At 39.1% G+C, this 16816-nt stretch overlaps 1 protein-coding gene across 2 annotated transcripts in view; it reads right to left on the bottom strand.

Annotated features, from left to right (window-relative positions):
* Window positions 1-4523: 4523 nt before the first annotated feature.
* The window catches only part of LOC129232779 (protein jagunal-like), a 36289-nt gene continuing 23996 nt past the window's right edge, over window positions 4524-16816 (bottom strand). For both annotated transcript variants that reach the window (XM_054866882.1, XM_054866881.1), the window contains exons 2-3: window positions 9159-9393; window positions 4524-4834 (exon numbers count right to left, since the gene is read on the bottom strand). In XM_054866882.1, coding sequence (XP_054722857.1) covers window positions 4586-4834; window positions 9159-9393 — 484 coding nt within the window. In that variant the 3' untranslated portion in view covers window positions 4524-4585. The remainder of the gene's footprint in view (window positions 4835-9158; window positions 9394-16816) is intronic.

Here is a 16816-nt window from a genome sequence, read left to right as displayed (position 1 = left end):
AGGGGCGAATATATTATTAGATGACTAAGACATTTCATAATTGAAGTCAATCATGCTTAAATGGGGGCTTGACTAATTTCCCAAGTTTTATTATTATTGCATTTCCTTCCATCACACTCTCAGATGCAAAAGTCGGTTTCTCTAATTATTACTTAAAGATACATAAGCAGTTGTACTATATTCAGTGATTGTGTTAAAAACATAATTGTTTAGCAAATGGCAGTTATAGTATTGTAAAATGGGTCATCCACAAGGGATGTCATGCCTTGAGGGGGAGACGGGTTCACGAAATTGTGACAAGGGGAAGAGAGAGGGTGACAAGAAGATACATCACACGGTTATTATTACAATATGTTTATAAAAATGACATGTGACAAGAGGAGGAGTAAGATGAAGTGTGACACTTGTGACAAAGGGGGTAGGGGGTCAAAGATGTTGAAAAAAAAAAATGCGACAACATTTAAGGACAGCCCATTAGTATGTACTCCTTCAAATCTTCATTTTACTCCTTCAAAACTCCTTCATTTATTTCTGAAATTTAGTACAAATCCTGGGATCTTACCATCCATATTTTGGAGAATATATTCTTTTGACAAAAATTTTTATGTCTAAGTATTATGTCAGAATGTTCAGTCATTTTGCTTTTAAAACAACTTTTTATCTGTTAATATCATGCTGTGGCAACAATTGACTGTAACAGCAGAATCCCAAATACTTCTTGTCTATTGAACCAAGATATCAAGCATGTTAGCCTCTCTCATATCCAGGCTGTTATTTGCTATTTAAATTATTTTCATGAATAAGCTAAAAGATATTCAAATCCTCTGTCATTCATAGTTCTACTTAAACAAACATCAAGTCCATCTTTTATCCATGTAGCCAGTTCCTGTTAGGTCCTCATGGGTTTAACATAATACTTAATTTATATGAAAGAAATATCCATTGAAGCAACAGAAGCCTACTTTTGAAATCTTAATTCAGATTATAGGTTGAAAACGAAGGCTTTATATCTATTAAACTGATTCAAGTCTTGGTAAGAAGTGCTTCCTGTTCATGACCTGTGTTTCTGTTTTCTCAGAACAAAGTGCAATTTCCTACATTTTATGACGGATTTCCCTGCACATAGCTTACGCAGTTAATTGCAGCGAGCGAATCAAATTTCCTTGAGCTCCTCTTGAACCAAACTGATCTTGTCAGCCATTCTGTTTGATGCAGTTGTTTTTCTACTATGTCGTTGGATCCAGAAACCTGGAATCGTGTGAGAGGTTTATCGGATTTTGAATTACGTGGGAAATGTTTTTAACAATCAAGAATTCAAACAGAAAAAAAAGACATTATCCAAGACACAATAAAATATCTTATGTGCTATCCCATGTGACCTACAGATCAAGATATATTCTGCCCTGTGTAGGTAAACCACAGTATCTATAAAAATGAGTTTTTGAGATGTTTGAAGAAAAGATTTTTTGATTCCTCAACAAGCACTATTAAAAAGTTGGAATTGAATGTTCTTTTCATGCTTTATTTTCAGCGTAAACCAAATACGCAAGTTTGTACAACAAACAGTACCTTTCAAGCAATTTCTTTTCATTTATATAAATTTTATATTTCTTTGAAACCATAACATGCATACTTATTTCGTAATCAATAATTTATTTTCAAAATTATAAAATTTTGGTTATTGTTTTTGAAAACTCAAAAAATTGAGGAAAATTTCAACTTTTTAAAATCTCTAAGGCTTTTTTATTTTTGCACTAATTTAAAAAACGCTTTTTGCAAAACAATCACTATAATCATCTCTAAAAATCTGTGCATTCATTTGCTTATGAGTTCATTCGAAAATTTTCTGTGATTAATTATGTAAAATATCAAAGTTTTTTTTAAAAAAATTTGGTTTTCAAAGGTTTAACATGCTCTAAACATAAGAGTAATTTATAAAATGCTTATCCAATGCACAGTTTTGTCGAATATGTTATCCCAACTGCAAAAAGTATTATACTTTAAAGCTGTATCTTTAATAGAAAAAAATCCTTAGGGATTCTAATGACATGAAAACACAAAAAAACCATCATCGAGAAAAAGCAATTTTAAGTTTTTCTTTTGCATAAGAACACATAGGGAGCATGGCCTAATACCACTCATAACTTTTTAAATATTTGAACTAAAGCATTGAAACTTTTCCCCTGTGTTCAGAATAGTTTTTTGTTTTGAAATAAGCAATAAAAATTTTTTTGATGGTTTCATCATTTTTGAGGTACTGTAACCCCTTAAGTAAATTAGATGACAAAACTGCAAAAGAAAAGAAAAATTTGCAGATACTGCTGTTTACCTTTCGAAGAAAGTATTGCTTGAGTGTTGGTTCAATGGAACCAATACTGAAACATACCTCATGTTCCTGTTAAATTGTAAATTATGCTTTGAGTATTAATATGATAAGCACTATAGGGGTTTTTCAACCTTGTCTGCACGTATTAATCAAGTCTAACCACAAATGCCCAAAAAACTAGGTTGATTTAACTTACAACATAAAAGTGTTGAAAATAAAAGAACTGAATTAGAGATCCTAAATACAGAGAGATCGGACAACTTCGGAACGGCGGCCATCTTATGTCCGAAGATGCTCACTCCCCGTAGATCGTAATGCATCTTCTACCTCAAATCTCACTGTACATCGTATCAAAAAAAATTAGAAGCTAGTAATGGCTTTTGAAATAAATCTGCAGATCACAAATATCTGTTTGTTTTCTACCATTAGGAGCAAGTTTTAGAGAAAAAGAGATTTTATTTCAAAGCGCTATGACGATCAAAACGATTGGCGCCGGATTGCCGGACTTGGCGCTCAATCCGTTTAATGAAAATACGAGGAGAAGAAAAATCAGTCTATTCTATAAAGATTTCATTCCTATATTCTGTGGGAAAGCTAGAAATTCACAGTGCAGCATTTCGAACTGACAACACTTGGACTAAACATGGCAGACAGCGGTGCGCCATTGTCCAATCTCTCCGTATATAGGATCTCTAAACTGAATCAGAAGCAGTGTGCTAATAAGCTAACTTTTAGATCCAGTATATAAAAATATACTGTTCCAAATAAGTTTTTTTTTTTCCTTTGGTTGTTCTGTTTAACTTCTTAATACTCATGTTAAAGGGAATTGTTGATTATTTTCATTCATCAGGCAATGAGGCAAGCACTACTACTGGTACTAGTAACTGGGATCATTAGAGTTAGTTAACATGGGAATCTGGAACCCAAGATCTAAATTGTTAGATGGTAAAATCCAATGGAGGATTATATTCTTACCATTGGATGCGTATTTTCCTGTTTGGAAACTGCTAACTTAAATATGCCTCCGGCATCGAGTTTAAAATTAAGGACCTTGTACTAGCCGCACCATTGGAAAACACGGTATGACTGACAAAATATCTGACAGGTCAGCTTGGACTACTTAGGAGCCTTCATTTTTCAAGCAGTATTCTTAGTCTTGCCACTACATTCAGAGTAGAACTCGAGAATGTACATTTTGTAATGTTCTTTGTATATTCACGTTTTGGTATTGACATCTTTTGCTAAGATATTTATTACTTTGACATCTTTACACGAGAAATGATTGTGATTTTTTTTTTTTTTTTGTTTATGCAATAAATTTATGAATGTTTCGAAACTGTGTTTGTTATTTTTGAAGCAAAAAAATGTTTTGAAAAAAACATAACTTGCCAACTAACTCTTCGTAGAATAACAGATTTTTCATGTAGACTTCAAGACACACGTTTTTTTGTCTTTGAGAAATATATCAAATTGCAATAACGTACGCTAAAACTTTTCTCGACCCCTGACCAGAAACCACAATAAAATATGTAAAACAGAACTCCAGAATGAGTACATGAACTCTGTCTCATCTTCTCTTAACCATAAACAATACAAGGTTTGATTATGCTTTAAGCTATAGTTGGGGCAAACCTAATCTGGCAGCATCCTAATGCTGTGATTAAGATCTGAGTAGCCTTCATCATGCTGCCAGGTTAAGTTTGCCTCAACTATAATCGTTTCCAATTGGGAAATTCTTTCTAAGGAGACACAGACAACAATGGATGTAGATTATCTTTTTTCTTAAATCTAGACACATCTATAAAATCCAATGCTTGAGATTAGAGTCAAGTCTAAGCTGTAGGTGTTATTCCACATCAAAATTGCGTATTATAAGTATTTTTAGGGTACATACAACAGAAATCCATTTTTGACAATCGGTTTTAACGCAAATGTGCCAACTAATAACATACAAGTAAGGAAGGAAACTATTGCTACAACGGAGGCAAGGTCCATTCGTAGTCCTAGAGCTTGGATATGTCACCTTGGAATTAAAAAAGTTAGCCCAAGAGGTACAACATTTCGGTTTTGCACAGGCAGGTGTGTCATCGGACTAGTCTTTGCTTCACCTCTATCGAAAGCCATTGGCCAGAGACTTCATCACCTCCCATAATTCATTTGAATTGTGTGAAGTTATTTTACGACAGCAACCGGAAACTAACAAAAATATACTTTTATTGGGAACGATTTGTACATTTTGTCTTGAAAGACTCGTCCACCTTAAGACTTCTTCTTGCCCTTCTTGGGCGCCCAGGCGTCCATCAAGTTCTTGGCGAAGACCAGGGACAGGGAATGGACCAGGAAGGCGAAGCCCACGAATCCAGCCGTCACCAGGACGACGGGCACTCCGAAGAATCTCTCGACCTTGGACTCCTCGGACTTGATGTACGAGCTCAGTTCTCCGGAGTGGTAAGCGATGGCGAAAGCCAGGGGCAAGATGGCGGTGGCAAAGATACCGCCCAGGTACACCTTTGGGGAAAATATAGTGTTATCAAAAAGCAATACTGTCAACCCTCGTTTATCGCGGTTAATTCGTTCCAGGCTTTACTGCGATAACTGAATTTCCGCGAAGTAGGATTCTGTATTTATAAACCGAATATTTTCCTAACTAAAGCGCATAAACTTACTTAGGACAATTTGAATAGGTTTTTAACGTAGTTTGAGCCCTCTGGACATGAAACAGCACCCTTAGCCACCATTACATTTGCATTACTTAATATATTACACAAAATATGAGAAAATGAGATATATTAGACGTAATAGATAGCACATAGTTATATTACTGGGAAATAAAACTACTTACACACATGCATTTCTTACACTACTATTAATCTATGAATATAGCTTAACTTGTTCGATGAAGAATTAATTGCCAGTTAGTGACCATATGTGCCCCCGTTCTTCTACATTTATCCTCATTAAAGGTATTGTGCATACAACTTAAAAAGCTAGTACACTGTTGAGCACCATTTACAGATTTATTTATCCTCTAGTGATATATACTTTCCAATTATAGTGTTTAACGGTTAAAATGAAATAGTGATTCGCCACACTTTCTTCGGCGAGTTTATACCTCCACTCCCTCAAACTAGTACAACTACAGCCCCTCAGAAGAGCTTACCTTACTTGAAAGACATACTTTGTTATTCTTTTGTGGGAAAAAGTTTATACAAGTGCATAAAAAAGGCTTACGCTTATTACCATATTTGAAAAAAAAAAAACGCGATGTAGTGAAACCGCGAAAGTTGAAGCGCGAAGTAGCGAGGGACGACTGTATTGTTGAAAAAGAAAGATTAAAACCTAATGAGAAGCAGGGCTAGAAAAATCTTTAAAATTTTACATGTCCTGCCCGGCATGTTTGTCTCAAAATGTCCAGAAAAAAATTTTTAGGCCAGGGCTCGAAAATTATACTGCCCGATATGCCCGAGGCATGTAAAAATTCTGATCAGGCATGAATCTTTTACACTTACATGCCCGGCCGGGTATGTCATTTTTTTTGATCAAATATTTTTTCCTAAAACTTTTTATTATTTTGTATTTTATTGAAAAATTACCATATCTTTACTTAGAGCTCAAAATTTATTTCAAGCCCTACTGCTAAGATGATTTGCCGTTTCCGGTTTGCGTGGAAGCGATTCTTCCCATTATATAATTTAAATTTTGTTAAATTTAACGACTGTTTATTATGTACTATTCAAACTATTTTTTAAAATGATTTATATAAAAATAATTCGTCTGATTAATGTTGTGCGACAAAGTCAAATGCTGTTATTGATATACTGGAGGAAGACGGGGCATGTATCTTTTAGACAAACATGCCAGGTAGAGCATGTAAAATTTTAAAGATTTTTCTTGTCCTGTTTTAGGCCCAGTTTTTATTGTACTATAATAAAAAATCTTGAATTTGTCGTATAGCATTAACCAGACAAAAAACTAGTTTAACAACTTTATATATGAATCAAGAATTATTTCATTATAAAACATTTAAAAAAAGTCTTAAATAAATAGTACATAATACAATGGTGATTGTGTTCCGGTATTTTACCGGATTTCCGATATTTTCATCTTGATTTCTGGTATCTTCATCTTCGAAAACACCAGAACTCCTATATTTTCAGAAAAACCCACTTTCGTTAAATTTAGGGGGATGTTTAATGAAACGCCGAAAGTCCAAATTGAAGACGTTTCGTTTGGTATGAAGCGTAAGCCACCGTCATGTATTGCAATATCTATGGTAATTATTGAAGAACAGCTGGGGTGGGAGATGGAATAAAGGCTAGATAAGAAGAGGAAGGAGGGTTACTTGATATTTCCCCCCCTTAATATTTTCTTTTCAAGATGTCTAATAGCATTTCTCTGTTGCATTTCTTAATATGCAGATTAGGGTGCGTCTTATTTTTAAAAGTGTTATTTTTTCATGAGGCACCCTCTCATTTTGTTCCTTTGAATGAAAAAAAAATTATCATACCTGAAAATTAAAAATTGAATAATATTTAGAGGGTGCTACCACTGCTGCAAAATTTGACAACTCTCTCTCTTTTTATTTTTTTTTTAAATTTATTTTTTTTAGTCTGGATAGTAAGTAGCAATCAGTGAAAAGTTTGTATTGTCACATGGAAGTAACAAAGAGAAAAATTACAATATTGCTGAATGTAAAAGACCGAAAGTGATATGAATGGCATTACCGAACTTTCAGATGTTTTCTGACATTATTACATAAAATGACAACCATGAAATGCTTATTATTTTCTTGTATATATAAGAAATAGGTATTTGTGTTATGTTAAACCCAACCAACGTAATTTCATGTTGGTTAAAAATATGACAAGATATATGACAAGTTTATTTTTACACTTTTTTTCACAATGACTGTAATTTTAGTCATGGTAGCACCCCCTAAATTATGATCAAATTCTATGAAACTTTTATGTGTGTATTTTTTCATCAAAAGGAAGCAATTTAAGGGGTGCCCCATAAGAAATTCAAAACTTTTTTAAAAAGTGCATTAAAAGACACACCCTAATGCAGATGATGTAACTAGGGGTGCCCATTCCCCCCGACTGCGATGGCACCTCTCAATTTTACCAAGCCTCCCTTTTCCTTCAAGAATTGCCATTCACTAAAAAGAGACTTAAATTCTTCTTAATTAATTTCTCCAAAAGTTTCTGTGGTATAATCTGCCCAAACACAATGCTATTTCTCTTGCCTACTAATGAGATGACAGGGAGGTGGGAGGCAACACCTCAAGTGCTCCCAAAACAAACTTAGATATTTTATTACAGTTTGTTAGAACATTAGACTGCGACCGTAGTGAGTTTGTGATGACTTTTATTCCTTTTTGAGAATACATGATGAGTATGATGAATTTTTATGGCATGCATAGTTCTAATGAAATTGTAGAAAAAAAAATGTATGAAAAATACTTTTGGTTTAATATTACAATAGTTATTGAAATGCATTGACAAATTTTTGATCAATTTTGACTAATAATAAAGCTCAGTTTGTCTGGATGTCTGTGAGGTGCATAGCCCCTAAACCGTTTGACCGATTTTCAGGAAATTTGGCACAGAATTAGTTTGTAGGATGGGTGTGTGCACCTAGAAGCGATTTTTTGAAAATTCGATTTTGTTCTTTTTCTATTCCAACTTTAAGATCATTTTACCGAGCAAATTATCATAACGTGGACGAGTGAATTACCAAATTATCATAACGTGGAACCCTAACATGGGCGAGCAAATGAATTTAGCAAATTGGCGAGAAATTCCATCATACGTCATTTGTAAATATACAGGCAAACCAAATGACCTTTTGATTTTCTACTACAGTAGGAGACCGTTATAACGCCGACCTATATAACGCAATTCTCTATAAAACGCACAACTTTCCAGAAGTAAACAATAGGTTTTGAAGTTTAAAAAATCTCCTTTTGTTTTGCTTTGCAAGCATAAAAATTGTAAGGCAAATTAAATTTTGAAACAAGTTTTTCATCTTTCCATCTCATTTCAAAGCTTTAACATTGAAAATGAGTACTCATAGTAAACAGAAAATACCAGAAGGCTCTTGAAAATGCAGCTGTTTTGCAAACCATGAAGCTAGCAGAAGTGCAGGATAATGAATGCACTTTCGTTTGATTGTGAAACATATTTGTGATCAACAAATTGTAGTATTGGTGCTTTAATACTCATTGCAGATAAAACTCATTCTGAAGTGGTAATGTATAGATCAGGGGTGATTGTGTTCCAGTATTTTACCGAATTTCCGGCATTTTCGGACGTATTTCCGGTATTTTTATGTCCGAAAATACCGGAATTATGTTTTTTTTGTCATGCTTTTATCTCCCTACCTCCGCAATTTTTTAAAAATTATATAATACTCATCAAATATACCTGCAAGAGCCTTAAGATGGACACCTATCCCTTAAGATGGACAAATGTCAAGATAATTTTGTATGTAACCCATTAAAATTTTAATCAAATGTACACACACTATTTTGACTCTGAATATTGAACTATTTAATACAATGGCATAAGTGCACTTAAGTAATAGGGGCCAAAGATTACCCCCCCCCCCCCCCCGTTCTCGCTTTGAAACTTTCAGGTACTTTTTGATGAACTCACAATCACTCCTGATAGATATATTCTGAATATGTGTTTCAAAATTTGTGAAATGATCTATATAACGCAAACTCCTGTATAACGCAAAAGCTCTGGTCCCAAGGTGTGCGTTATAACGGTCTTCTACTGTACGGGCAAAGCCGTGCGGGTAACGTTAGCACGTAATAAGTTCTACTGACCTTCATGAAGGTGATGCTGTTCTTCTGGACTGCATGCAGGGCGGGTAGGGCAAACACGATGCTCGCTAGCCACGCCCACTCCCACAGGGCTGGCTGAGGGAGGGTGATGTTGATGTACTGCTTGAGGGACACATCGAAGTAGGCCAGTATCTTGGGGGACAACTTCGCCAGCTCGAAAACAAAGAGTAGCACATGGAGGAAGAGAGTCGTCTTCAGCCTGCTTTTATTCTGGGAACTGAATGAAAGGAAAAAACATAAAAAATTAATTTGAGTTTTGACATCTGGAATTCAAATTATGTTTTTCGCAATCACGACTGTGTGTGTGTAGGCGTGTGTGTTTGTGTGGGGGGGGGGGGGGGGGGTTGTGTGCAGGGGGTATGTGTATGTGTGTGTAAGCATGTGTGTTTGTGTGTATGTGCTGGCATAAGTGTGTGGGTAGTTGTGTGTATGTGTAGGTGTCTGTATGTATGCGTGTGTGTATGTATGTGTTTGTGTGTGTTGGCGTCTGTGTGCAGGCATGAGTGTGTGTGTGTGTGCAGGTGTGTGTATGTATGCACAATTCAAATTATGTTTTTCGCAATCACGACTGTGTGTGTATATGTAGGCGTGTGTTTTTGTGTGTGGGGGGTATGTGTGTAAGGGGTATGTGTAATGTGTATGTGTCTGTGTGCAGGCATGAGTGTGTAGGTATTTGTGTGTATGAGTGTAGGTGTGTGTGTGGGGGGATGTGTATGTGTGTAGGTGTGTGTGTGGGAGGGGGGTATGTGTGTGTTGGCATATGTGCTTGTGTCTGTGTGCAGGAATGAGTGTGTGAGTAATTGTGTGTATGAGTGTGTGTATATGTGTAGGGGGTATGTGTAATGTGTATGTGTGTAGGCATATGTGTTTGTGTTTGTGTGCAGGTATGAGTGTGTGGGTAGTTGTGTGTATGAGTGTTTGTGGTAGGGGGAGGGGAATGTGTATGTGCATGTAGGCATATGTGTTTGTGAAATACACCGGCAGCTAGTACATCGCCATTCACGTATTTCTGCTTTAGCCCTGGCTAATGGGCGGTAATTTACTGAATATATGTGTTTGTGTCTGTGTTCAGGCATGAGTATGTGGGTAGGTGTGTGTAGGTGTCTGTATGTATGCATGTGTGTATGTGTGTGTAGGCTTATGTATGTGTGTATGTGTTTGTGCATGATTGTGAAGGCGTATGTATGTGCGTGTATGTGTTTGTGTGTGTGTACGTGCGTGTATGTATGCGCATGTGTGTAGGACATGGATGCAACCTGGAGATGGTTTTTGCTAGAGGAGCAGCCTCGTGAGGAGCCAGTCGACGGTGATGGGAAAATAAAATGATAGCACGCCAAAACAATTAAGTGAGAACAATAAGCAATTGTGATTGCTCAACTATTCTCAGCACTCAGTCAATGGCAGATAGGGACATGCAGTAGAATGCCTATCAACCACTGATCTCTAGATTGCAATTATCTGCAAATCGTAGAAAATTTCAGAAGTAAACAAGTTATGCAGTTAAAACATTCTCCGTTCTGCAATGCAAGCATAACAACAGCATTCTTCGGCAAAACTGATGAATATTTTCAGAAAATGCTTCGCATCTTTGCACCGAATTTAAAAGTTTTTAAATAATAAATTCCTAATAAAAAATAGCACCAGATTCACATAAAATACACCACCAGCTCAGTTATTCCATCCGAGGACAACAGTTTCGTGCTTTTTAGCACTCGTCAGTTCGGGATAGGATGTAACTGAGCTGGAGGCGGAATACTTCTTAAGGAAGCCTAGAGAACCAAACTGGTAGCTAATGTGGAATTGGCACACCAGACGAGCAACTGTAGCAATGGTGCAGTTTAAAGATTGTAGGCAAAGCTAAGTATTTTGCAGTAAGTTACCACCCTAAGCCAGGGCGACGGCAGAAATCCTGGCTGAAGAGTGCTAAAAAGCACGAAACTGCAGTCCTTGGATCAAGGGCGCCCATATACAAAATTTTTATGGGGGGGGGGAGGCTCAGATTCAGTGGCGTAGCTAGACCCGACTTTCGGGGGGGGGGGGGGGGATTACTTCTTTTATATATATATATATATATATAATATATATACAATATATATATGTATATATATTGTAACGGATTCGGTGCGACTTCCACTTTCTTGAAATGAAGACACAGTTCTTGATAAAAACACAGGAGATTTATTTACACTATATACAGGAAAGATCTTCAACAACTGCTAAATTATTCATCAGCAATTAAGCAATTTTCACACAACACCGTAAACTCACCGTTTACACACGTATTTACTTCCAAATACGAAAACAACACAGCGAAATGCCTCGCTATAAACAGAGCAAAAATGCACTCAGTTCGAAAATCTCAATCGAAACTGACTGTTTATCCATCGCTAACGGCTTAAATACACCGAAAAGAATTTTCTCAAATATTCCACACGCTTCTCGAAATGCGTTGACCGTTATCAAATTTTATCAATAAACAAAACGGGAATAGGGGTCGTATATTTTAGCCATATGAAAAAGGGGTTGTATATTCATTACGGGAAACTATTTACAGGTTACGTTCCTACAATAATTACTATTTACAGAATTTGTAACATTGCCCCCTTCCTAAGGACTGCACGTCCCGGGCAGTACAATCCCCAGAAAGGGTGCCAAACTTCTATCACAAGTTTACAAATATACACATTAATTAATAACTAACAGATACAGAAAACACAATAATAACAAGAAATATTACTAAACATTAAAAGCAAAAATTATCTACAACTTTTATGTTATCAACCATGGTTGTTTACGTAATACTCATGAACTATGGCCATAGTATGGGGCTAACCGATCATAATGTACAACCCTAGGTTTTGCATTAGGTGATTTTTGGATCCTCACTACGACGTCATTCAGTCGGTTAACGACTTTGTAGGGTCCATCCCAATGCGACTGCAATTTGGGTGAAAGACCTTTCCGTCGGATGGGATTCCATAACCAAACCTTGTCGCCTTCGTTGAATTCATGTCCAGTAGATCTTGTGTCGTATCGGGTCTTCATCTTCTCCGCCGCGATGTTGATTCGCTCTCGTGCGAAGTTATGAACGTCTTCCAACCGGGCCTGGAGATCCTGGATGTACTCCTCAGGCGATGAAGGCGCATCCGGAGGACGACCGAAGACGAGATCACAAGGTAGCCGAAGCTCTCGTCCGAAGAGCATCTGAGATGGGGCAAATCCGGTAGTCTCGTGGACAGCACTGCGGTAGGCCAGCAGGAACAAAGGTAGCTTCTTGTCCCAATCCTGTTGATTTCTGGATACCATAAGTGAGAGATTATTCAGGATTGTGCGGTTAAATCTCTCCACCATGCCGTCCGATTGTGGGTGTAGTGGTGTTGTCCTAGTTTTCTCAATTCCGAAAATTTGACATAGGCCCTTAAACACAGCAGAGATGAAATTCCTCCCTTGATCGGAATGAATCTGCAAAGGTGTTCCATATCTCGAGATCCAATGTTGAACTAGAGTCTCCGCTACGGTAGTAGCCTCTTGATCTGGAATGGGATATGCTTCCGGCCATTTGGTGAAGTAGTCGATGGAAACAAGAATGTATTTGTTCCCATCAGCAGTTCTTGGTAGAGGACCCAGGATGTCGATCCCAATTCGTTCGAAAGGAGCTCCAACGTTGTACAGATGTAGCTTCCCTCTGCTTCTCTTCTTCGGTCCTTTACGAGCAGCACAGGCGTCACAAGAATGGCACCACTTCTCCACGTCATCCTTCGCCTTGCTCCAGAAGAAGCGCTCCCGAACTTTATTGAGAGTTTTCAAGACACCAAAATGTCCTCCAGTCGCACTACTATGTATTTCTTTCAGAACATCTGAAATTCTGGATCGAGGAAGTAGTAACTGCCACCTAGATGTCTTGCCGTCGTCAGATTCCCATTTCCGGTGTAGCACGCCGTTCCGTAAATGGAGTGAGTTCCATAAAGCCCAGTATCTTTTTGTTGCAGGACTGAAGATGGAAACGTCCTGCCAGCTAGGGCGTCGACTGTCACTTTCCATGAACTCTAAAATTGGTTTTATGTCGGGGTCTTCAAGTTGATCTTTTCGAACTTGGTCATCACTCCATGGATCAGGTTCTGATGATGTTGGAGTCACTGTCACCTGATAGGCGGTAGGGCTAGTCGTTCCATACTGTTTCTCGATTCGGGAACAATAGTGGCAGTTCTCAGGACAGGGTCTCCTTGATAAAGCGTCAGCATTCCCGTGAGATAACCCTTTTCGGTGCTTGATCTCCATGTCATATTCCTGGAGCCGCTGTATCCACCTGGCTATCTGGCCTTCTGGATTCCTGAAGTTCAAAAGCCAAGTTAACGAGGCATGATCTGTCCGTAGCAGAAATTTTCGGCCGTAGAGGTAATGATGGAAGTGTTCTACAGCTTTCACTATGGCCAGTAACTCCTTTCTGGTGACGCAGTAATTTCGCTCCGACTTTGATAAGCATTTGCTCCAGTAAGCGATGACATGTTCATTTCCGTCAATTTCTTGGGATAAAACAGCTCCGATGCCCTCGTTGCTCGCATCAGTGTCCAGGATGAAGGATTTTTCAGGCTGAGGATAGGCGAGGATAGGCGTTGATGTTAAAGCCTCCTTCAGTCGTAGAAATGCATCTTCGCATTCTTTGGACCATTCAAACTTTTGCTTGCTCTCCGTCAGCTTATGCAAAGGTCGTGCAATGTTGGAAAAACCCTTCACAAACTTCCTATAGTACGTGCAGAGCCCCAGGAAACTTCGCAGCTGATGGATGTTTTCGGGACGACTCCAACTCTTGACCGCAGATACCTTCTCTGGATCGGTTTGCACACCCTCAGAAGAGATGATGTGACCAAGATAGTTCACTTCCCGGCGGAACAAATTACATTTGGACGGACTCAACTTCAGATTGGCTTCCTTAAGCTTTTGCAGCACCTTCCTAAGATTTGCCAGATGTTCTTCGAAGCTGCGTCCCACGATGATGATATCGTCTAAGTAGACCAGACAGGATTCGTAAGAGAGTCCTCTTAACACTGTCTCCATAAGACGCTCGAACGTAGCTGGTGCATTGCAGAGGCCGAAGGGCATCACTTTGAACTGCCATAAGCCTTGTCCAGTTGTAAACGCTGTCTTCTCCCGGTCATCAGGGTGTATCTCAACCTGCCAGTAGCCGCTCTTCAAGTCCAGGGTCGAAAACCACTTGTGTCCGGAAAGAGTGTCCAAGGTGTCGTCTATCCGTGGAAGAGGGTAACTGTCTTTCTTGGTGATTTCATTCAGCCGTCGGTAATCTACACAAAATCTGGTGGAGCCATCTTTCTTTCGGACCAAGACGATGGGAGAGGCCCAAGGACTGGATGAGGGTTCGATTACATCATTCTCCTTCATCTCTTTCAGGAGGGTCTCAACCTCTTCCTTCTTGGCGAACGGTAGTCGTCTCGGATGCTGTTTAATAGGGGGGTGTTCTCCAGTGTAAATCCTGTGCTGCGTTAAATTCGTACGGCCAACATCCTCCGATGTAGATGAAAACAGATGCTTGAAGTCGTCCACCAATTCTTCCGCAGCAGTTCTTTGATCTTTCGATAATGGCGCACTCCCAATTAACTTCGATGTCAAGGACTCAGAAGACACAGTCTCGGGGGAATTGATTCTTCTAATGATGCAGTTTACTGGAGTACAAGTTGCCAACACTTCACCTTTTCGGATATTCCTTGGCCTTTCACTCACGTTGGCGACTCTCACAGGAATTACATCCTTAGAAAGGTCCACAAGCGTAGATGCTACCAGTACTCCTTTTAGGCTATTGCTTAGGTTAGGGTATTCAATGAGTCCAAATCGAAAACTATTGCTTTCTTCAAGGGAGCCAGGTATTAATGATTCTGACCTTGAGGGAATCGATAAATCTGTTCGGGCTATTATTTGATGAGCGGATTTTACATCACTTTCTGCGGGGAAAACAGCTATGTCTTCTCTCATCGAGTGCAGCTCATTAGTCTTGAAGTCGAGAGTGAAGTCATATTTCTTTAAAAAGTCCAATCCGAGAATGAAGGGGTCCGTGATATTAGCGACGAATGCCGTATGATGGTAGGTGGCATTCCCAAACACTATTTCCAAGTCCACTTTACCGTCAATCTCAATTTTGTCACCTGTCACAGTCTGGAGACTTACGCGTGGCGAGGTCCACAGCAGTTTCAATCCAAATTCACGAGCCACATCTGTCCTAATGATTGTCACATTGGCTCCAGTGTCGACAATCAGTCTGCAGGGGTTCCCATTTACATGTGCGTAAATGAAAAGTCCATCACTGCCACTACTAGAAGAGGAAATCTGCAGAGCTCTAGTGGTGGTGATTTCCTTCCCTCGCGTAGCTTGGCGAGCCGGACAACTCCTTCGCAGGTGTCCTTCACTACCGCATTTCCAGCACTTCTGCTCTTGTTTCTTTTGGGCTGTTATGCTGCTCAGATGTCTTGTCAAGTCACCGAGTTGTCTCTCAAGTTCAGCGAGGTGGGACGACCTGGAATCAGACTCATCAGCTTCCTGAGTCCGGATTAGATGGCGATCCACACGGGTTGCTTCTTGGGCGGCCTCGTATCTCATCGCATACATCAAAGCGGATTTCAAGTCGTTTACATTCGCCATCCGGAGGGCCTTCTGGATCTCAGGATTCCGAACTCCGTCGATGAAGTAGTTGAGTGCCAGGTTGTCCCGAACATCCGCAGGACAGTCGCAAAAAGCAAGATGAGACAGTCTCTCGACGTCCGCCGCTAGCTCTTGCAGGGTTTCCCCGGTTTTCTGGAAACGGGACTTCAACTGGAGTCGGCTGAACGCTTTCTGGCATTTCTCACCGAAGCGAAGCTCCAACGCAGATGTGAGGGCGGCGAAATCCAGGCGCTGGCTGTCCGGAAGGGTCTGGAGAATGTCCGCTGCGTCACCTCTCAGGGATGCTGCAAGATGACAGGCCTTGGTAGCAGAGTCCCATCCGTTCGCTTCCGCCACTATCATGAATTGAGTTTTGTAAACCTGCCACGAAGTTTTCCCATCAAATGTGGCAAGTTTAATGGACGGTCGAGCAACCGATGTGGGAGCGCCAAACTGTACAGAGCTGCTTTCCGCGGTCGCCAATCTCCTTTCCACGTCCTTAAAGATCTCTTCTTTAAGTAGATGAAATCTTCTATCTTCATCTTCAAATTTATTTTCTACAGCATTGAATCGGCTTTCAACGGTATCAAATTTTTCTTCAATTGCATCAACTCGATGCTCTATGTCATTAAATTTATTTTCCATCACAGTCTTTACCGAAATAAGGTCATTTTTAATTTCTTCTTGGTTAGACGTTAAGTCCTTTTTCAGCACCGTTAAGTCCTTTTTCAGCACCGTTAAATCGCTTTTTAACTGGTCTTGATTTGCCAACATACTTGCAGTCAGATCACTTTTTAATTGTTCTTGATTAGCCGCCATATCATTTTTTAATTGTTCTTGATTTGCAGTAAAACTTGCAGTCAAGTCACTTTTTAATTGTTCTTGATTAGCCGCCATATCACTCTTCACAGAGTTGATTGCATCAAGCAGTTGTTTTAATTGTTCATCCATTGCGCGAGTAATCACCATACAAATAAAGTCCAAATTTAAAA

This window comes from Uloborus diversus, unplaced genomic scaffold (genome assembly GCF_026930045.1).
Source record: "Uloborus diversus isolate 005 unplaced genomic scaffold, Udiv.v.3.1 scaffold_14, whole genome shotgun sequence".
Taxonomy (NCBI): Eukaryota; Metazoa; Arthropoda; class Arachnida; order Araneae; family Uloboridae; genus Uloborus; species Uloborus diversus.
The sequence above is the reverse complement of the archived record's forward strand: the minus strand, read 5'-3'. Positions and strand labels throughout refer to the sequence as shown.